This window comes from Panulirus ornatus, chromosome 13, assembly GCF_036320965.1.
Source record: "Panulirus ornatus isolate Po-2019 chromosome 13, ASM3632096v1, whole genome shotgun sequence".
NCBI classification, from domain to species: domain Eukaryota; kingdom Metazoa; phylum Arthropoda; class Malacostraca; order Decapoda; family Palinuridae; genus Panulirus; species Panulirus ornatus.
In genome coordinates this window covers 49,558,053-49,580,533 of record NC_092236.1, presented here as the reverse complement: position 1 = coordinate 49,580,533, position 22,481 = coordinate 49,558,053, and the positions used below count along the sequence as shown (strand labels likewise).

Genomic DNA, 22,481 nt, shown 5'->3' with positions numbered 1-22,481 from the left:
GAGATGAGTAAGCACAGTTGCAAGTTCTGAGGCAAACTCTTTCAGTAAACATGTATCAATGTCATTAGGGCCATCATCCTTGCTTATGTCCTATGAGGGTAGTGCATTTTGGACAGTCAAAAAGAGATTACTGGGAGGGATACAGGAGTAGTAAGAGGAGCATCAGGGTGTGAATGAATGTTAGTAATGAAAGGTGTTAGAGGAGAAATAGTAAGCAAAAAAAAAAGTGGCTTTGTCTATGAGAAAGATAGCTTTAGTACCATCAGAATGTAAAAGTGAAGGAATGGTGGACTGACAGAAGTTGTTAGGAATACCATTAGCTAAAGACCAGAAAGTTCTACCAGTGAATGACGAGGAGAGGTTATTGCACTTCCAATGAATAAGGGAATGCCTTGCCTCATGGATAACACACTTGCAATGATTACAGACAGTAATAAATGCTGAACATTGGATGGAGAAGGAAATTTTGAACCACTGATTGGAAGAGGTCACTTTGGAGTATGATGAAATAACACCATGCATTTGGCAGAGACAAAAGCATCACAACATAAGAGAAAGCAATTCCCCCAAAAGGTCAAAGACAAATTTTCGTAAGTTATTCCAGTCAGCTTCACTGAGGTGCCAATACTTATGATTAGAAAGGGCTGCTGCAGGAGGAGGTAATAGTTTATGTAATAGTTCACAAATGTGTATAAGAGAAACTCTTGTATGTGAATGAGCTGAGGGGTCAGCTGATGGAATGTCTGATCATTACCTACTAGAGGCAAGGGTGATGGTTTACAGAGGGTTTTGGAACAGAAGTGATAAGGATAAGAAGAGGGTGGTGGAAGTGAATGAGCTTGGAGAAAAAAAGTATGAAGACAAACCAAGAGGGACAGAATTTAGAATGACAAATGGTGTGAGTAAAAGAAGTTAGAAGGGTGGGTGAAGAATTAAGAGATATTTAAAAGAGAAGTACTGACGTGCAAGAAATGTCTAGCATGTGAGAAAATGTAGAGTGGTGGGATAATAAGTTAAATTGCAAGTGAAAGAGAAAAAGGAAGGTGTATGGGCAACAACTTCAAGGAAGGACTGTAAGTAATTGAGAGATGTACTAAAGAAAGTGGCAGATCAAAATAAGAGAACAAACAGAGCATATGTGAAGGATGCAAATGGGGAAGCAGAAACTTGCAGAGATGAAGTGAGAAGATGGAACAAGTACAGCGAGGGATTGCTGAATATGTTTGATGGTATGGTGGCAGATGTAGGATGTTTGGAAGTTATACAGTAAAAGTCTTGGAAAGTGGACTGATGAAAAGATAGGGGGTTCTGAATGCCTTGTGTGACATGAAGAGTGGCAAGGTGGCCCAAGTGGATAGGCTTGCAGATGAATTTCTCAAGAAAGGAGGCAACTATGTTGCTGAATGGTTAGTTAACATTTGGAATATATATATGGCTCATGGTGAGAATTATGAGGATTGGCAGAATCCCTCAATGGTGCCACTGTATAAAAGCAAGATGGACAAAGTAAATGTTCTGTTACAAATGTACAAATATGTTGAGTGTACCTGTCAAGTTGTAAAACAGTGGTGATTGAGGTGGGGTGTGGCATGCACAAAGCATCAGATCTGGAACAACAAGATACTCCTGGAGCAGTAGAGGATGAGCAGATGAAGTGTTTGCTTTGACGAATGTTTATGACACAGAAAGAGAGGAAGTCATATGTATCTAAAATATGGAGAAAGTACGAGCGTCAAAAGGTTGATAAAGATACTATGTGGAAGTTGTTACAAATATCTAATGTGGAAAGAAAGCTGCTTGAAGCAGTGGTTCTAATCAAAAGAGCAAGGTGTGTATGTGAGTAGGTGAGTGGTTCCAGGTAAAGGTGGGTCTGTGACAGAGTTGTGTGATGTCACTATGGCTGTTCAATCTGTTCATCAGGGGGTGGTGAGGAGGGTGAATGAAAGGGTCTTGAAGAGAAGACCAGGGGAGTTTAAGAGGTGATACAGTTTTTGTTTGCTGATGACAAGACACTGGTGGCAGATTCAAGTGAGAAACTGCAGAAGTTGGTTTCTGAGTTTGGCAGAATGTGTGGATGAAAGTTATGTGCGAAAATACAAGGTTATTAGGTTCAACAGGGAAGAGAGACAGGCTAGTTGGCATGTGAGTCAGAAGGGAGAAAACTGGCAGGAAGAGAAGTGTTGTAGATACCTGGGGGTGGACATGGCAGCAAATGGAACATGGTAATTGAAGTCATGTAGGTGATAGGCAAAGGTCCTTGGAGCAATGAGGAATATGTGGAAAGAGGGAGTAAATGAGCATGTCTGAAGGAATAGCAGTCATGACACTGTTGTATGGATATGAAGCATGCACTCTAGATGAGAAGACAGAAAGATATAAACACAGGAGAGTGAATGTGTTGGAAATGAAATGTTGGAAGACATATGGTTGATTAAGAAGTGATAGGGTAAGACAGAGGTGGCATAATAAGTATGATTGAGACAGATGAAGAGGGTGTGTTGAAATGGTTTGGACATATGGAAAGAGGAGAGATTGACAAAATGCATATAAGTATCAGATGTGCAGGAGACAAGAAGGGAGAGACCAAACTCAGAGAGTAAGATGGACTGAAAAAGGTTGTGACCCTGAACATGCTGGGGGGTATAGGGTGCGCAAAGGAGGAAGTGGAGAAATGAGGTATGCAGCAAACAAATATGAAAAAACTCTTTGAAGCTGTGCACTAAATATATTCTTTAAGTGAAAAATGCAAGTTTTGCGAGTCTGAAAAAAATATTTATGGGATATCAGGTGGGATGTTACGGGGAAAAGTTAAAGGCCTTATATTAGAGACACAAGAAAGAGAAGAGTGAGGGTAACATGATCTCAATCTTTAGTTTTAAAGTCTTTCTGTTACAGAAAGACTAATGAACACTTCTTCAAACAATGCAGTGATAGAACCAAAGGCCATAACAAAACCGAAGAAATTTTTCAGAATGTATATAAAGGAGTACTTTTACAGTATACCAGTGGTGATAGAAGAAAGCAAAAAAAAGAGTAAATGAAGATTTTGGAAGAAAGTTGAGTGAAAGTAGGGGAAATAAGATTTGTACTGTAAGGAGGTGAAAAACAAAAATGGTGTAAGAGAGGAAATGTTAATGTTAGAAGTAAGGGGAGTTACTGACTTTAAAGAAGGTAGTGAAAGGAGGATGGAAGGAGTATTTTGAAGAACTGAAGGGTCCTAAAGCAAGAATGGAAGTAAAAGTGCCAATAATAAAGCTGAAGGTAGGAAAGGCACCTGGAGTGAATGGCATTATGGCTAAAACATTGAAGTAGAGAAAGTGTGAGAGACTGGATGTATGTTATGTATCCTAGCATGGATACAGGGTTATGTTTGACGATCGGATGAAAGCTATCCCTGTTCCCTACTCTCCACACAGTTTCAAAGGAAAAGGTGCTAAGGATGTACGTAGCAATTATTGGGAATAAGTACATTATGCATAACAGGAAAGTGTCCATAAGTGTTGATTGATGGTGGAATGTAAGTGACTGAATGCAAAATAAATGAGCAAGGGGGTTTTAGGAAAGGTAGTTGTGTGGACCAGATTTTTGTGAGGAGAATGACAGAGGAAAAGTGTCTTGTGAAAGGGAACAAACTGCATACAGCTTTTATGGATGTGGAGAAAGCATATGACAGCTGAATGGAATGATTTTTTTTTTCTGGTGTGTGTGTGTGTGTGTGTGTGTGTGTGTGTGTGTGTGTGTGTGTGTGTGTGTGTTAAGGATGTATGGGGTATATGGGTAAAGGAACAACAGTTGGATGGTGTGAAAGCATTTCATTGAGCAGAAAATGTATAAGAGTGGATGGAGAATTGAATGATGGTTTTGCAATACATAGGATTGTAAGGCATGACTGTGTGATGTCAATGAGACTTTAACATATATATAGATGGAGTGATGAAAGAGGTGAAAGCAAAACTAGGGAAAGGGGGTGTAGAGATGGAGTGTGGTAGTGAGGTACAGTGGCTAGTGACAAGACTGTTTCTGGATGATACTGTGCTGTTTGCTGGGAATGAAGGAGTTGCAAAAGTGTTCTGTGATGTGCGTAAACATAGGGAATTAAAGGCTAAGCATGAGAAAAAGTAAAGCAATGGTGCTGAAAGGAAATAATGAGAGAGTAAAGATTTTGCAAAACCCTAGAGTGAAGTTAGAGAGTGTACTAAATTATGTTTAGTGCTAGAAGATTGAAAGAGGTGAGAGTTTTAGTATTCTGGAGCTATCTTGGGTAAGTCTGGTGATATGGAAGGGGAGATAAGGGATAGAACAGTAAAGGGTAGAGTCAGTGTCCCAAAATAAAATAATGCAAGTATGGAAGTAGAGAAAGGATTAAGGGACAGCATTGTCCTCATGACCCTGACCTATGCAGATGAAACATGCACACAGAATGAGTCACAAAGGTAAAGAATCCAAGCTGTGAAAATGAGCTATTTGAGAGGGGTGTGAGAGATGTGGTATGACAAGGAATGCAAAGGTAATGAACTGGGGAGTGGGAGTGGGCAAAATGTAATATTTTTGAGGTGATTTGGGTACATGGAAAGAATGTAAGATGGGGAGTCTATAAGAATAATGTATGATAGTGCATGATACGATTAAAGATGCTGATGAGAGGAAAATGACCTGTGACATTAGGAAATATGGGAAATAGAGTGAAAGAGTACAGGAGGAAGACAATAGGTGGAAGAATGCATGGAATGGTGTATGTAAGCAAGACATGTAAGGACGGGGATAACTGGAGACTCTTTTGTTGTAGTCACCCCTTTCATGGGAGTTCCCAGAGTGAACTGGCATCAGAGATATGGGCAGAAAGACAGAGTGGTAGATGAATGAAACATGAAGCTGTATGATACAGAGATGGTTCAAGATATAGGAACACATGAGTTTAAAACTCAATTACAGGACAATGCTAATAGTTATTACAACTGAACAAGCATCCTGGTCATAATAGTAATGGGATAATAAGCCATCTAAATACAATAAAAAACTTTTAAGCTTTCATCCACACTAGTACATAATTCTACATTTTCAAAATTCAAATGCAACATGGGTCAATGGAAATGTATTTAAATGCTATGCAATGTTTAAATGCAGAATACTTACCCTCTCCACAACTTTCTTCATCCTCATTATTTGTGAGGGCTAGCTCATCCTCCTCTTCACCATCTGAAGAATCGAGGTAGTTATCATCATCTTCCAATTCCTCACTTGGCTCACATGTACCATTCAAGGTTGGTGGATCTAATACAGAGGAATTGGTGGCTCCACCTGAACACCCCTCTGGTAACTGCGTCACATATTCCAATGTTGCGGCACACTGCGGGGAAAGCCCACCACTTCCACTTCCATCAGGTACAGGTTTATGGTTCTGATATACTTCAACTAAATTCGATTCTGTTAAATCCATATTAATATCACTTTTACACTCTCTAGTACTTTCACTTCTAATACTATCTCCGGTCACTATACCGTTCAAATTATCACTATTACTACTACTACTACTACCACCACCCCATTTGGTACAAGAACAAGATGGTTCCATGTTTTGTGTATTCATATCTTGTCCTCCCTCCAGTCTTGAAGTTCTGACATTGTGTTCACACAGAGGTGTAGGTTCCCCTTTTAAACAGCAGTCTGTAGGAAGTAAAGAGTTGTCCTGACAGGCAGCTAATGATTCCACTGAATCTGACCCACTTTTGGTGCGCTGACGTTTATTATGCAATGAAAATGGTGCATTTTCACTCTCAGCAACACCTGAGTTCTCTGGGCTGAGTCGTTTGCAGATAGATTGTTGCGTTGTATTGGTGGGCGGCCTGGCAGGAGGTGAGGCATCTGAGACCTTCATAGTGTTCTGCTGCTGCCCAGCTATCAAGGGGTTGAGGGGTGGCCACTGTGATGAAGACCACACGTACAAATAACTGGACATCCTACCTCCACACCAACATTATCTGTGAAAAATAACAATATTCATCTGTAAGTGCTGTTCATTAAAAGTAATTTTACTTCAAAATTTCTAAAGACGACCATAAACAAATAACATAATAAATCATAATACACTGTAAAAGCAACAATGTAGTAATCAGCAGAAACATTTGGCAGAGGCCTCTGAAAATACTGTGCCAGAATCACCCTCTGCCCATGGCCTGTTAAAGGTGAGGCCCTAAAGGATATGAAGCAGCACTGGAGTTTACCAGTGATGGAGACTTTTGCCATGGCCATCCCCTTGAGGGAGTTCCAGAAAAGCATGGTCATCTGATATAGAGAAATGTCGACAGCAACAAAGTATAAAGAAATGTCGAGAGCAATAGACAATAACTGCCTTTAAGTTAAAAAATTTGCCAATGTTAAGCATAAGGTAATTCTACTCTTACTGAGCCAATAACATGCTGCAAAATATGATGCTTCTGTGCCTATACCACTAGCTAGGCCACGTAATACTCGGCAACCTGCTGCATCACATGATTACTGTATGGCCATCAGCAACTAAAGGGCAAGCCATTTTGATATCTGCTTCTTTACCTTTATGTTGAAGCTCTAGGAATCTATACCCTCTTATGTCTTTCCCAATAAATATGACCTAGCCCATTTAAAAGGACAGGTTTTTCAATTCCTCAAAAATTTGTAAATACTTTCCCCTTGTCTTTTTCTATTTCAGAATTCTCTATATTTCAATTAAGGCCCAACCTTGATGTGGACTTCTGTCCGTGACTGGAGCCTTCAACATAAAGAAAAAATGAGATGATAATAAAAAGATAATGGATCTAAATGGGATGTATACAAAGGCAAGTAAAAAAGTTGGCTTTTGGGAAACATTACAAAATGAAATAAAGATCATTTGTTCCAGTAAAATGCTTTCAGAACCTAGCCCTAATTAGTAACAGATAGGGGATTTTAGAGAAAATCACCAATATCCCACTCTTGCCTAAAAGTCCCAGTCATGAGCAAAAGTCAACTCTTGAGTTACAACAAAAAGAATACAGGTACACTAAAAATCTTCAAGAAATGTAGGATAAATGCTTGCCTTTTAAAACTGGCTAGGTTGTAGTTATTACAAATGCCATGCAAGAATAGAGCTCCATATCTTATCAATGAAGGAAAAGAAACAGACATCACATTGACCCTCCTTCACATTACCAAAGGTAATACTGCATAGCAATTTGTGATGCTATGGCTTGCTAAGGACTGTGCTGCATGATCAAGCTAATGGTAAAGTTAAGGCTTGTTAGGTTGGAGTGCCCCTAAATGCAACATTACCAATAAATTAACACTAACTGCAGTAATAAAAGCATGACTGCTGTCACAATATACTGTGTAGAAATCAAATGAGTTGTTCCAGCATTGAATCAAAGTCATTTTCCAAATTGTTTAAGTGATTGCAATATTGCTCGTATGTATAAAAGGCTATCAAATAATGTATACATTCAACAAAAAAGGATGAGTGCAGTGTAAATACATACAGCAAGTGAAAGACAAAATCTACTTAATACATTTATCTACAGACTACATAGGAGTCTTTACAAAATGATACTGAAGAAACTGCTCAAAGTGTCTATAAACTTTGTCTTAAACATGAAAAACAAATGCAGGTTATAAATGAACTAAATTTCAAAATACCTGCTGATTCTGAAGTTTATAAAAGTTAATTATCATTTGAATAATGAAATTTTGTCAAAATAACTCACTAAAAGAATAAACAAGGAGGGAAAGAGCTAACATACGAAAAAGACACGAGTCTTACAGCTACCATTCCACATCAACTCTTACAGTGGAAGAATGCATGGATTAATGTATGCAAGAGGCATATAAGAAAAGGAATACATGTAGACTCTTTTAATGTGTTCAACCTATTGATGGGAATTCATGAAGAGAACGGGCATAAGAGATACAGACAAATGAATAGGTGAACCCTTAAACACCGGGAGTCATACGCGACAATCATCTAAGCTCCACTGGGAGTCATACATGTACCAATGACTCTCACTGGCTGTTTTTGAACTGTGCATCAATGTTACATTTGTTTAGCTACTAGATGTAGCCTTCACCTCTGGCCTATGCAGGAAGTGGAGCGGCAAATCTACCTCATCCACTGGGGCATCCATGAATTGGCTCATGTGTTATACAATGGCAATATACATGACATCTGCTTTTTTCTTTTTTACATGTACCACTTTTGTTTTCCAAAGGTAAAGAAAATTTGAATGATGCACACCCTGCAAAACCCTTCCACCAATATTCCTGAGGATCTCTGCACCAACTTTAGCATTAAAAAGGACCAAGGGAGTAAAAAATTCTTAGCTTGAAATCTGTATATAGTCTTTGCTTTTACGATGGAAGCATGGATCCAATATCTGAACGACAAATACCCTCCACCAATAGGTGAGAAGGCTAAACATTAGCATTAAACCACAACCATATGAGGTATGTTAGCTTTTATTTTTACTTTTTGAGCATTTTTGTCCATTGTGTGATCAACGTTTTTGCAAGTCACTTAACTTTTAAAAGTAAAAATCTATTTGTCATCATTATTCTCATCTTAATGGGGTGCATAATGCAAATAAAGCCTTCAAACATCATTCATACACATTCTCAGCCAAATCCCACAGAATTAATGGTAAATGCAGATATTTACACTTATAAATATATAGCTTTTCATCATTCCCATTCATATCTCTTTACAAAAAATGCAGCTATCCCAAAACATTCCTCTAACTTCTTTAACGAAAGTGAGCCATAATCAATTTTCTCACTGTATCTCACTATAATCATCTATATATAACTGAGACCATCTGCATACACACAGGTTAAGAATATAGTAAATTGCTGAGAATTATCAAAGTCCACTCAATAAAATTGCATAACAATTCTCTGGAACCCTTTCGTGTCTTTTCCCTCTTTTTTCTTTTTTTCTATTCATCACTTTTGATGTGATCATGTAAAATATGAGAAATTTCACATCAATTAAGGGTAATACAGAAATCAACTCATAAATTTCTCAAAATTCTGAGGAACCTGATGGATAAATAGAAACATATGCTGAAAATGAGCACCTTAAAATCTTTAATGAGTAAATATTGTTTGTTACACTGGCCTCTGATACCTTATTCAGTAATATGAATGAAAGACAAAATGTTATATTCCACAAACGCTGACAGAGTACAAAAATCCACTTCTGGGGGAAAAAGTCAGCAATCGACTGTATATTAATTGCTGAAATTCCAAGAGGTTTCAATGATTCTCTAAAATGCTATTATAAACACAACTCTTAATTTCTAGCCATGGAGAAATGTACTGAATATAATTAACCCTTTGGATAACACTACACTCTTAAGACCCCAGGAATGAAACGTAACGGTACACATATTCTTTCAACATAGTTCCCACTGTAGAGGTAATGCTTATGTCGTGTGATAAGCAGAAACAGAAAATACTTGTATAATCATCTTCACATGAAAAAAAAAAAAAAAGAATCCATCTTCTCTCGAGTAGCCATAACGGAACCCTGGATTTCACTCGACCCGATTCTTATATAAGACATGGCTTGTCTAAACTTTATGCTAAGCATGAATCACTGTGGCCTGATGATATCTGGTCTATCTTCCAGTGTGTAAGGAGGCAGCAGGGGGTCCATGGCAGACCAGATGTGGGTTCTGACCCCCCCATGCGCTGTCACCACCATTTGGGACAATGACCTTGGCCATTTTCTAATCACACCACCATTACTAATCACAACTTCCAAGTCTCATATATTCATATCTAGGACGAACAAGGCACCTGGGACGCCATGAGGGAAGGCACTGTGAGGGTGAGAGAGCAGTAGGCGTTATGCGGCCGCACCTCATGGCCATCACTGCACCACTGACTGAACGAACTTATTCCGCCACGGGACTTCATCACCTACACTTTACACTTTACACTTGCTGGGCCGCCTGCCCGTGTCTCATGTGGCTTTTTTACCCATTCCACAATTCTAGTCAATTTTCACATTATGGATACCTTTACATAAACCTCCGAAAATGCTATAAATAAGTATATTACCGTAATTCCCGCGTGATTCTTATGGCTCCTTCAATCTTCGTTCACAGGGCCAACACAATGGACAGAAAGGCCACTTATAAAATTAAATTAAAAATTACTCACGGCGTCTAGCTTGGCTACAGCATCTCTGAAGTGAAGATACGTGTCCCTTCTATCCCAAAGTTGTCCTCTGAATGCACCAGATGCTGCCACTGAGCCGCAGCAGTGAGATGATCACAGAGGTGTAGATGTAGGTATGGGAGATCTCGCCATGTCAGTAGCGGAGGCGCCGGGGTGGCCGATGAACTGCGCATGCGTTCAGGCGCCATCTTTGAATGAGACTTGCTGGACATTATTTATAAAGTAAATTTAAATTAATTATTGGCTTCCCCTGTATCTATGATGAAAATAATTGTCCTTGGGAGCACCCCAGGATATCTACAGGTAATGGTGAACAATGAAAAACCCATTAAAATAGCAATAATGTTAATTATTAATAATAAAATGACAATCATAACTCAAGTAATCAAAATAACGATACAAATAATATTATCAATTACAACAATCTCAACATTAAAAGTAACGTTTACAACAATAATGGTAATCAATTACTCAACTGATATAACAGCATTAGTAAATGACTTGTAAAAATGTAAGAATGACTAATCAAGATGATTTTAAGTAATAACTGGAATGATAATGAAAGAAATGAAAAATATCATAACAGCGACTACAGTAAAATTCAGAATCATTAATAATGATAATCATACCAATAATAATGAAATGATAATAATTGTAATAATAATAACTGAAATAATGATAGAATTATATAATTCATAATCTTACCAGAAGATATCAGTCATGGCACTGGGTAACCATTCGTTAAAATACTTTCATTAATAATCATTATATTCATCATGATTAAGGGATAATTATAGTAATAATAATATCCATGACAAGATGATGGTGATAAATCATAATAATTAATGACAAGTATTATTATTATTATCATTATTATTATTACTATTATTATTATTATTATCATTATTATCATTACTATTACTATTATTATCTTTATCATTATTATTAAAACTATGATACTTGCATAACTCTCATAATTATAATTACCACTATTATAATTATTACAATTCTTATCATTATTATATTATAATCCATGACAGAATGGGTGTGTGGAATGGCGCTGTTCATGTCCTGGCACTATCTTACCAAGGCCCGAGAAGCAACTGGATGACCATCATTATTCTTGTTATTATTGTTATTGCTGTGTTGTTCTATGTACAATCAATATCACAGACGTGCATATGACAGAATGGATTGTGGAACGAGGCATTAATTTGAGGGGTGGGGGTGGGGTAGACGTGCTGCTGTCAAGGGTCACATGAATCAGTGAGGCTATTATGTTGGAAGTGTCAGTGGGGCTTGGCTGCTGATGGAGGGGTATGGCTCCGGTGCACATATCCATGAGTGATAAGGACTACGTAGAGGGTGCGCAAATTACGCCACTTTTCATGTGAACCTGACGCTACCTCGATAAGACGGGAGAAGATACTATTGTGTAATCATTCATCAATATCGTTATCAGGGAGGGGGGATTAATAGTTTTACCACCATTATTAATATTATTATCACCGTCATGAAGAATCATGGAGTCGTCAGGTCCAGCAATGTGAAGGCGAAGCCACCATTTAAAACGTCCTAGGTTGGGACACGTCATAACATGGCTCCCCCACAGTCAATGTAACATCCGGGGTACACACACGCTGAAACTATGAGGGAGTTCCACCTGGCAAGTAATTCACGTTTTTCTTAAAGTCAGTTTACAGAATTATGGAACAGCCATTACTCACACTAATAAAGAAAGCTATGGACTGGAATTTTGTACGTGTTATCCAACGAAGAAAAACACGATAAAAATTCTCACCAAGTAACGTAGGAATATTTATGGTGACACACACACACACACACACGCACAGTCACATTCAAATTCCACACGAGGGGAGAGGGAAAGGCAGAGCCCTCGTTCCAGTACAATAAGACATCCCACGCTAGTATGATCACGAGTTATTTAAAACACTCAAGCATATTTAAACACGAGACAATCATCCTATCTCATTTCATTGATGAGAACCTTCCTTGAGCTGGGATAAAAAGGTTCCGGGATAAAAAGGTTCCGGAACAGCTCGGGTTATACCGTTCACGACTCCCACATTAAAGTCTTGAGCCGCCATTCCACTTGTCACTTCAAACATCCGTCAGGGAAGTGCTTGTTCTTGGGCGTTTTATTTTCCGGTGCTATGCTCATTAAACTTAAATGATCATGATTTACAAGTCATTGTTATAAACTACACGTTCGACAGGAGTTATTTTGAAAATAAGGGAATATGATGTCCTTTTGAGTTTCAGCAGTTACATAGAAAATGCGAGTTACACCAACTCGCATGAGCAGATATTTTAATGAATTTGATTTGACAAATACAACTGTGTACCTTCACAGTATAAGAGAGATAATTCCCCTAAAAAAAAAAAAGGGAGAAATCTGAGATTGTTCGGATTTATTTGGTTTATTCACGGAATGCAACAACATCAGACAGTTTAGAAGCACAACACGAGACCATGAAAGCCAACTTTGAAATAAAGTAGGTTGGTTGATTATATAGACTTTACACCTAATCACCAGCTAGGGTCATTAAGGCCGACAATGTCAAGCGCCACTCATCACCCGAAAAAACTTAAAACACCATCTTTGTGTGTTAATGAGACTTCTACGACTATATAAACCCACATCACTGTGCATGTGTTCCTTGTTGAAATACGCAACTCGTGTTGATGTATATCCTCTCCCGACTTCATTCATACCGCAGCTTACCAGTGTAAGTGCAAGAGCTACCTTTACATGTTTTTAAAACATTTGTGACTTATTGTTCTAAAATCTACGTGTTATCCATTCTAATTACTAAGAAGGCCTTTGAATCGAGCAATTAAAAACTGAGTATTGTCATATATCACATGATTCTAAAATGTAAAAAAAAAAAAAAAAATTTGAGTCAACAATGTGTTGTGGGAATTATTACTTACTTTCAATACCTTTTTTTTTTTTTTTTCTCCTGAAAGGACGGATGATAAGTCATCACATTGGCATCGGGAATGAATAGCCTTTTCTTAAAATGTCAAGTGGTCAGTTTGAAGTAGAGTGAAAATGTCAAAATTATCTCAGTGTCGGTCGAGCACATACTATTCCTTCACCATATATGTGGGTGGGCTCAGTCATGGATATGAGTTATACGTACACGTTCCAAATTGTGAAAAATCGAGTACAATATTCAAGTTCTTCATGTAGTTAAAATCCCAAGCACTGTATCCTGCCTTTTCTCCCGACTTTCTAAAGCTGTCCTAATACTATAATAATAATAATAATAATAATAATAATAATAATAATAATAATAATAATAATAATAAAAGTTATAGTACTGTTGCAGTAAAAGATCTTATCATTCCCCCAAATGAACTAAAAATCGACTGGATTTCATCTCTCATTTACCTGTGGGACGTTACTGGAAACTGTAATATGAGAAATAAGAAGCTATCTGTGCTGGTATATAAATATTGTAACGCGAAAACCGACTGCTTTGATAAGAACTTTGCTAAAATGACGAATTGGTGATGAGGAAACTGGCAAAATAACCTAGCAGAGAGATCTGTCAACCCTACTGTCTGATAATGCTATGATACTACACACCAAAAATCTTTTCATGCGTGAGAAATTTACTCAGTGGCGTGAGAGTGACACGATGACATTGGGCATGCATGAGCCTGCTGGACAGTGGGCGTGGATGATGTATGCAACAGTGGGTGTGGATGATGTGTGCAACAGTGGGCGTGGATGATGTGTGCTACAGTGGGCGTGGATGATGTGTGCTACAGTGGGCGTGGGTGATGTGTGCAACAGTGGTCGTGGATGATGTATGCCACAGTGGGCGTGGATGTGTGCAACAGTGGGCGTGGATGATGTGTGAAACAGTGGGCGTGGATGACGTGTGCTATAGTGGGCGTGGGTGATGTGTGCAACAGTGGGCATGGGTGATGTGTGCAACACTGGGCGTGAATGATGTGTGCCACAGTGGGCGTGGATGGTGTGTGCAACAGTGGGCGTGGATGATGTGTGCAACAGTGGGCGTGGATGATGTGTGCAACAGTGGGCGTGGGTTGGGTGGACTTCGTGTGTGACGTCACCAAAGGCAGGTTCGCCTACTGCAGATGGTGACTGACGGATGAAAGCAACGCCTTGTGTCATCCTTCGTTTAATTACATTTTCACTGCGTCACTAAAATTCATCAGAACCATTGAACCGCACTGGTCATTAAAGAAAGAAAATATTTTCATGACAGCAAGTGGGCTTTCGTCTTGATTATTTTTCACAGCAGAATGAACGCAGACTGAATATTGGAATGTTGGCGAGAAAACATGAAATTGAGGCGACTTTGTATCAATGTTATCAATGATAGCAGAAACTGATATACATATGAAGAATTTAAGGAAATTCTAGATGAACCACCAAAATAGTTCATATCACGGTGGAGAAAGATCAGAACTTGACATAAATCTCTTTCGCGAGTTTTCTGTAGGGGTCTACGGGGTCGTGGTGCTGTCCATCATTAAGTCTATACGTACGATCTCGTTGCGTTAACAGTGTCTGACAACGTGATCTGAGGTAGATAAGATGTGAGGTTCGTCAGCTGGCGACATGAACTTTTATCAAATAAACCAAGACAGTCTCTTTCTAGGATCAGTTTTCTATAAATTTAGATTGATTTCTACTTCTTCAGTCGTGTATATGTATATATACACACACACGTGTTTATGTACGTAGATGTGTATGTGCCTCTGTGACAACAGGTGAGAGATGAAGTCATCTTCCAAGTCTCCCTCAAATACAGATTTATTCAGTTTATTTCGTAGATCAACTGAGAACAAACAGTTGGAGAAATGAGACAGTTTTTCTCTTAAAAGATGTCTCAGAAGTCTCTACAAAAGTTGCACTCTTTCTTTCCTTTCCGTTCATTTTGATCTCTCGTCTCACCTCGACAACACACAACATCTCTCGGTCCGTCAGATGTAATAAACTCTTCGAAAACCCAATTTCTTCCTAATTCCTACTCTACGATATGATTTTTTTTCTCCCTTTGATAACTTTGTTACAGAACGCATCGACTCTTAATATACCTGTCATTACTAAGACCTATATTTCTCATCCAAAAACTACATTCTAATGAACCAGCCATGTCCATATTAAAGAAAACACGAAGATTCTACTCCAAGTCTGGGACGTATTAGGGATTTTTAGGATGCAAGACAGAAAAAAAAAAAAAAAATCAGGCTGCATAATCATTGATATGTTTGATAATTATCCTGCCAAGATTAAAATCTGCAGAAAAAAAAGAGTGCAAGGCAAGGAAGATGAGGGGAAATTGCCTGGTTTCTGGAAAAAAGTACAGTGGCAACTTAACTCAGTCTAAATAAGGATGTAATTTCCGTGATTGTATACGGTGAAAGTCAGAAAAGCCGTCGAATCTTATGAAGGCCATTTTTTTAAAAGCTTCAGAAAATGAGATTTCAAGATTGAAACGGACCGGAACCCAACCTAACGCCTGGGGAAATGCCAGTGTGAACGTCACCAAAATGTTTTGTATTGTTGGAAGAATGTATGTCTGCGGTTACTTTTAAAAAAATATCAGAGGAAAAAAAAAAATCCCAGACGCTGATGTATCCTGTTCAGATACCAGTTGTATTATTGTATTTCATTCTCGTTCAGTGTTTCCGTCTGAGCTACTGTATCATCTTCCAAGAAAGTTCATCATCATCTGTGACTCACGTCTATTACGCATTTCACTGTTTATGGTCTGAGGTTTTAAGAGTACGTCCCAGTCTTTAGAAATGTTAAAAAAAAAATCCTTGGAGGTCAATTCCTATGAACACAGACATTGGATTTTGTTTATACAAATTTACTCATACAAGAATCTTTTTGAGAGATATGAATAATCAAAATGTCTAACCTGTAATAGAGCCCAAACTATACAAGAGTATACCCAAGTAACTTTTTCGTTTTCTGTAAATATAAAACTTACCTACGTTTTCTTTCACGGTATATCAAAATATACATCATTCTACGAAATGCATGTAAGTACAAGCTTTACATAAAAATATGACAATAACGACATTCTGTAGTTTTTCGTAAACAAAGACCTATACAATCATTATTTTCTAAATTATACAGATGACATGTCTGGTAACTTGGTACAAAGTACTTTTTAACAGCTGTTAATGATCTACCTTACCGAGGGCATTATTTAACACCCGAGTCTGCATTCGGCTTAACCCCGAATTCCTTCTTAAAATACCTACGCATTGAACTCTGTACCCTGGGAATACCCACCAGGAATTTGTCTATCCTGGGGCATGGCGTAACACCCGGAGGAGGGCAATTTGAGACAGGCTCTTAAAATTGCTACAATATGCTCGATAAATCCTTCAGTTGTAAGGTATATTACAAGACAGTTTTGAAAGCTTTAGTTTTTAGCCAAATACCCATAGATACTAATGATGGTGATCAAATGTGCTGTATTAATTTTCCTGACTACTTAATCACATCTGTCAATTTCGCTCCTTTACAGATAGTACAGACCGGACGTAATTCATGAGCAGGTAATATCCTACGCTACAAACGTAAAATAATTGATGCTTATATCAGCTCAACAAACTTAATTCAAGTACTAATTTACAGAGACTCGCCGGGCATCACCAAAAGAGGCATTTGCTTGGAAGACTCCACTACCTCCCTCAACACTAATATGTAGAGCACTATTATATGCATGATGTAAATATTGGGAATATTGGTTACTGCCAATATGGAGAGCGATTTCCAGTGCACCATACATACGTCTTCTCTGCCCAGGTGAATCATAAAGCCAGAATGAAATATACATGTAATTTGGTTTAATCCTGTTGGCAGTTTAAGAGAAAATTATCCAAGACAGAGAGAAAGCTTTTCAGTTAGATCAATGTACCGTATTGGAGGAAAAAAAGGTTTTCAGTTAGATTAATGTATCATACTGTAAAATCAATATATATATATATATATATATATATATATATATATATATATATATATATATATATATATATATATATATATATATATATAAACTTTTTTTTTTTTTTGGTCGGTGTCTCCCGCGTTAGCGAGGTAGCGCAAGGAAACAGACGAAAGAATGGCCCAACCCACCCACATACACATGTATATACATACACGTCCACACACGCAAATATACATACCTATACATCTCAATGTACACATATATATACACACAGACTTATACATATATACACATGTACATAATTCATATTGTATGCCTTTATTTATTCCATCCCCACCTCGCCATACATGGAATAACAACCCCCTTACCCCTCATGTGTGCGAGGTAGCGCTAGGAAAAGACAACAAAGGCCCCATTCGTTCACACTCAGTCTCTAGGTGTCATGTAATAATGCCCCGGAACCACAGCTTCCTTTCCACATCCAGGCCCCACAGAACGTTCCATACTTTACCCCAGACGCTTCACATGCCCTGGTTCAATCCATTGACAGCACGTCGACCCGGTATACCACATCGTTCCAATCCACTCTGTTCCTTGCACGCCTTTCACCCTCCTGCATGTTCAGGTCCCGATCACTCAAAATCTTTTTCACTCCATCTTTCCACCTCCAATTTGGTCTCCCTCTTCTCCTCGTTCCCTCCACCTCCGACACATATATCCTCTTGGTCAATCTTTCCTCACTCATTCTCTCCATGTGACCAAACCATTTCAAAACACCCTCTTTTGTTCTCTCAACCACACCCTTTTAATTTCCACACATCTCTCTTACCCTTACATTACTTACTCGATCAAACCACCTCACACCACATATAGTCCTCAAACATCTCATTTCCAGCACATCCACCCTCCTCCGCACAACTCTATCCATAGTCCACGCCTCGCAACCATACAACATTGTTGGAACCACTATTCCTTCAAACATACCTATTTTTGCTTTCCGAGACAATGTTCTCGACTTCCAAACATTCTTCAAGGCTCCCAGAACTTTCGCCCCCTCCCCCACCCTATGATTCACTTCCGCTTCCATGGTTCCATCTGCTGCCAGATCCACTCCCAGATATCTAAAACACTTCACTTCCTCCAGTTTTTCTCCATTCAAACTTACCTCCTAATTGACTTGACCCTCAACCCTACTGTACCTAATAACCTTGTTCTTATTCACATTCACTCTCAGCTTTCTTCTTTCACACACTTTACCAAACTCAGTCACCAGCTTCTGCAGTTTCTCACATGAACCAGCCACCAGTGCTGTATCATCAGCGAACAACAAGTGACTCACTCTCCAAGCTCTCTCATCCACAACAGACTGTATACTTGCCCCTCTTTCCAAAACTCTTGCATTCACCTCCCTAATAACCCCATCCATAAACAAATTAAACAACCATGGAGACATCACACACCCCTGCCGCAAACCTACATTCACTGAGAACCAATCACTTTCCTCCATTCCTACACGTACACATGCCTTACATCCTCGATAAAAACTTCTCATTGCATCTAACAACTTGCCTCCCACACCATATACTCTTAATACCTTCCACAGAGCATCTCTATCAACTCTATCATAGGCCTTCTCCAGATCCATAAATGCTACATACAAATCCATTTGCTTTTCTAAGTATTTCTCACATACATTCTTCAAAGCAAACACCTGATCCACACATCCTCTACCACTTCTGAAACCACACTGCTCTTCCCCAATCTGATGCTCTATACATGCCTTCACCCTCTCAATCAATACGCTCCCATATGATTTACCAGGAATATATATATATATATATATATATATATATATATATATATATATATATATATATATATATATAAAGGGTGACGGAGCGGGGGGGGGGGGGGCTGGAAGTCTTCTCCCGTTTTTAATTTTCCAAAAGAAGGAACAGAAATGGTGGCCAAGTGAGGATATTCCCTCTACGGCTCAGTCCTCTGTTCTTAACGCTACTTCGCTAACGCGGGAAATGGCAAATACGTATGATATATATATATATTTTTTTTTTTCTTTATACTTTGTCGCTGTCTCCCGCGTTTGCGAGGTAGCGCAAGGAAACAGACGAAAGAAATGGCCCCCCCCCCCATACACATGTATATACATACGTCCAAACACGCAAATATACATACCTACACAGCTTTCCATGGTTTACCCCAGACGCTTCACATGCCTTGATTCAATCCACTGACAGCACGTCAACCCCGGTATACCACATCGCTCCAATTCACTCTATTCCTTGCCCTCCTTTCACCCTCCTGCATGTTCAGGCCCCGATCACACAAAATCTTTTTCACTCCATCTTTCCACCTCCAATTTGGTCTCCCTCTTCTCCTCGTTCCCTCCACCTCCGACACATATATCCTCTTGGTCAATCTTTCCTCACTCAATCTCTCCATGTGCCCAAACCACTTCAAAACACCCTCTTCTGCTCTCTCAACCACGCTCTTTTTATTTCCACACATCTCTCTTACCCTTACGTTACTCACTCGATCAAACCACCTCACACCACACATTGTCCTCAAACATCTCATTTCCAGCACATCCATCCTCCTGCGCACAACTCTATCCATAGCCCACGCCTCGCAACCATACAACATTGTTGGAACCACTATTCCTTCAAACATACCCATTTTCGCTTTCCGAGATAATGTTCTCGACTTCCACACATTCTTCAAGGCCCCCAGAATTTTCGCCCCCTCCCCCACCCTATGATCCACTTCCGCTTCCATGGTTCCATCCGCTGCCAGATCCACTCCCAGATATCTAAAACACTTCACTTCCTCCAGTTTTTCTCCATTCAAACTCACCTCCCAATTGACTTGACCCTCAACCCTACTGTACCTAATAACCTTGCTCTTATTCACATTTACTCTTAACTTTCTTCTTCCACACACTTTACCAAACTCAGTCACCAGCTTCTGCAGTTTCTCACATGAATCAGCCACCAGCGCTGTATCATCAGCGAACAACAACTGACTCACTTCCCAAGCTCTCTCATCCCCAACAGACTTCATACTTGCCCCTCTTTCCAAAACTCTTGCATTTACCTCCCTAACAACCCCATCCATAAACAAATTAAACAACCATGGAGACATCACACACCCCTGCCGCAAACCTACATTCACTGAGAACCAATCACTTTCCTCTCTTCCTACACGTACACATGCCTTACATCCTCGATAAAAACTTTTCACTGCTTCTAACAACTTTCCTCCCACACCATATATTCTTAATACCTTCCACAGAGCATCTCTATCAACTCTATCATATGCCTTCTCCAGATCCATAAATGCTACATACAAATCCATTTGCTTTTCTAAGTATTTCTCACATACATTCTTCAAAGCAAACACCTGATCCACTCATCCTCTACCACTTCTGAAACCACACTGCTCTTCCCCAATCTGATGCTCTGTACATGCCTTCACCCTCTCAATCAATACCCTCCCATATAATTTTGGTCGAGGTGGTGTGCAAAGTGAGAGGGTTAGGGAAAATGATTTGGTAAACAGAGAAGAGGTAGTGAAAGCTTTGCGGAAGATGAAAGCCGGCAAGGCAGCAGGTTTGGATGGTATTGCAGTGGAATTTATTAAAAAAGGGGGTGACTGTATTGTTGACTGGTTGGTAAGGTTATTTAATGTATGTATGACTCATGGTGAGGTGCCTGAGGATTGGCGGAATGCGTGCATAGTGCCATTGTACAAAGGCAAAGGGGATAAGAGTGAGTGCTCAAATTACAGAGGTATGATATATATATATATATATATATATATATATATATATATATATATATATATATATATATATATATATATATATATATAGTAAAAGCTTTATGGAAGATGAAAGCCAGCAAGGCGTGGGAGGCAAGTTGTTAGAAGCAGCGAAAAGTTTTTATCGAGGATGTAAGGCATGTGTACGTGTAGGAATGGAGGAAAGTGATTGGTTCTCAGTGAATGTAGGTTTGCGGCAGGGGTGTGTGATGTCTCCATGGTTGTTCAATTTGTTTATGGATGGGGTTGTTAGGGAGGTGAATTCAAGAGTTTTGGAAAGAGGGGCAAGTATGCAGTCTGTTGTGGATGAGAGAGCTTGGGAAGTGAGTCAGTTGTTGTTCGCTGATGATACAGCGCTGGTGGCTGATTCGGGTGAGAAACTGCAGAAGCTGGTGACCGAGTCTGGTAAAGTGTGTGAAAGAAGAAAGCTGGGAGTGAATGTGAATAAGAGCAAGGTTATTAGGTACGGTAGGGTTGAGGGTCAAGTCAATTGGGAGGTAAGTTTGAATGGAGAAAAACTGGAGGAAGTGAAGTGTTTTAGATATCTGGGAGTGGATTTGGCAGCGGATGGAACCATGGAAGTGGAAGTGAATCATAGGGTGGGGGTGGGGGCGAAAATTCTGGGAGCGTTGAAGAATGTGTGGAAGTCGAGAACATTATCTCGGAAAGCAAAAATGGGTATGTATAAAGGAATAGTGGTTCCAACAATGTCATATGGTTGTGAGGCGTGGGCTATAGATAGAGTTGTGCGGAGGAGAGTGGATGTGCTGGAAATGAGATGTTTGAGGACAATGTGTGGTGTGAGGTGGTTTGATCGAGTGAGTAACGTAAGGGTAAGAGAGATGTGTGGAAATAAAAAGAGCGTGGTTGAGAGAGCAGAAGAGGGTGTTTTGAAGTGGTTTGGGCACATGGAGAGGATGAGTGAGGAAAGATTGACCAAGAGGATATATGTGTCGGAGGTGGAGGGAACAAGGAGAAGAGGGAGACCAAATTGGAGGTGGAAAGATGGAGTGAAAAAGATTTTGTGTGATCGGGGCCTGAACATGCAGGAGGGTGAAAGGAGGGCAAGGAATAGAGTGAATTGGAGCGATGTGGTATACCGGGGTTGACGTGCTGTCAGTGGATTGAAGCAGGGCATGTGAAGCGTCTGGGGTAAACCATGGAAAGCTGTGTAGGTATGTATATTTGCGTGTGTGGACGTATGTATATACATGTGTGTGTGTGTGTGTGTGGGGGGGGGGGGTTGGGCCATTTCTTTCGTCTGTTTCCTTGCGCTACCTCGCAAACGCGGGAGACAGCGACAAAGTATAATAAAAAAAAATAATAATATATATATTATATATATATATATATTATATATATATATATATATATATATATATATATATATATATATATATATATATATATATATATACATATGAGTATTCATGGTAAATTATATGGGAGGGTATTGATTGAGAGGGTGAAGGCATGTACAGAGCATCA

At 39.2% G+C, this 22,481-nt stretch overlaps 1 protein-coding gene across 5 annotated transcripts in view; it reads right to left on the bottom strand.

Moving 5' to 3' along the window:
• The window catches only part of LOC139752850 (tubulin polyglutamylase ttll-4-like), a 327,656-nt gene that overhangs the window by 168,248 nt on the left and 136,927 nt on the right, over nucleotides 1-22,481 (bottom strand). For 3 of the 5 annotated variants that reach the window (XM_071668813.1, XM_071668815.1, XM_071668817.1), the window contains 2 exons: nucleotides 10,168-10,373; nucleotides 5,134-5,978 (listed from right to left, as the gene is read on the bottom strand). In XM_071668813.1, the coding sequence (XP_071524914.1) occupies nucleotides 5,134-5,956 (823 nt within the window). In that variant the 5' untranslated portion in view covers nucleotides 5,957-5,978; nucleotides 10,168-10,373. Of the gene's footprint in view, nucleotides 1-5,133; nucleotides 5,979-9,801; nucleotides 9,904-10,167; nucleotides 10,374-11,694; nucleotides 11,712-22,481 lie in introns of those variants that run through there. The other 2 variants (XM_071668814.1, XM_071668816.1) reach the window with 2 other exon arrangements.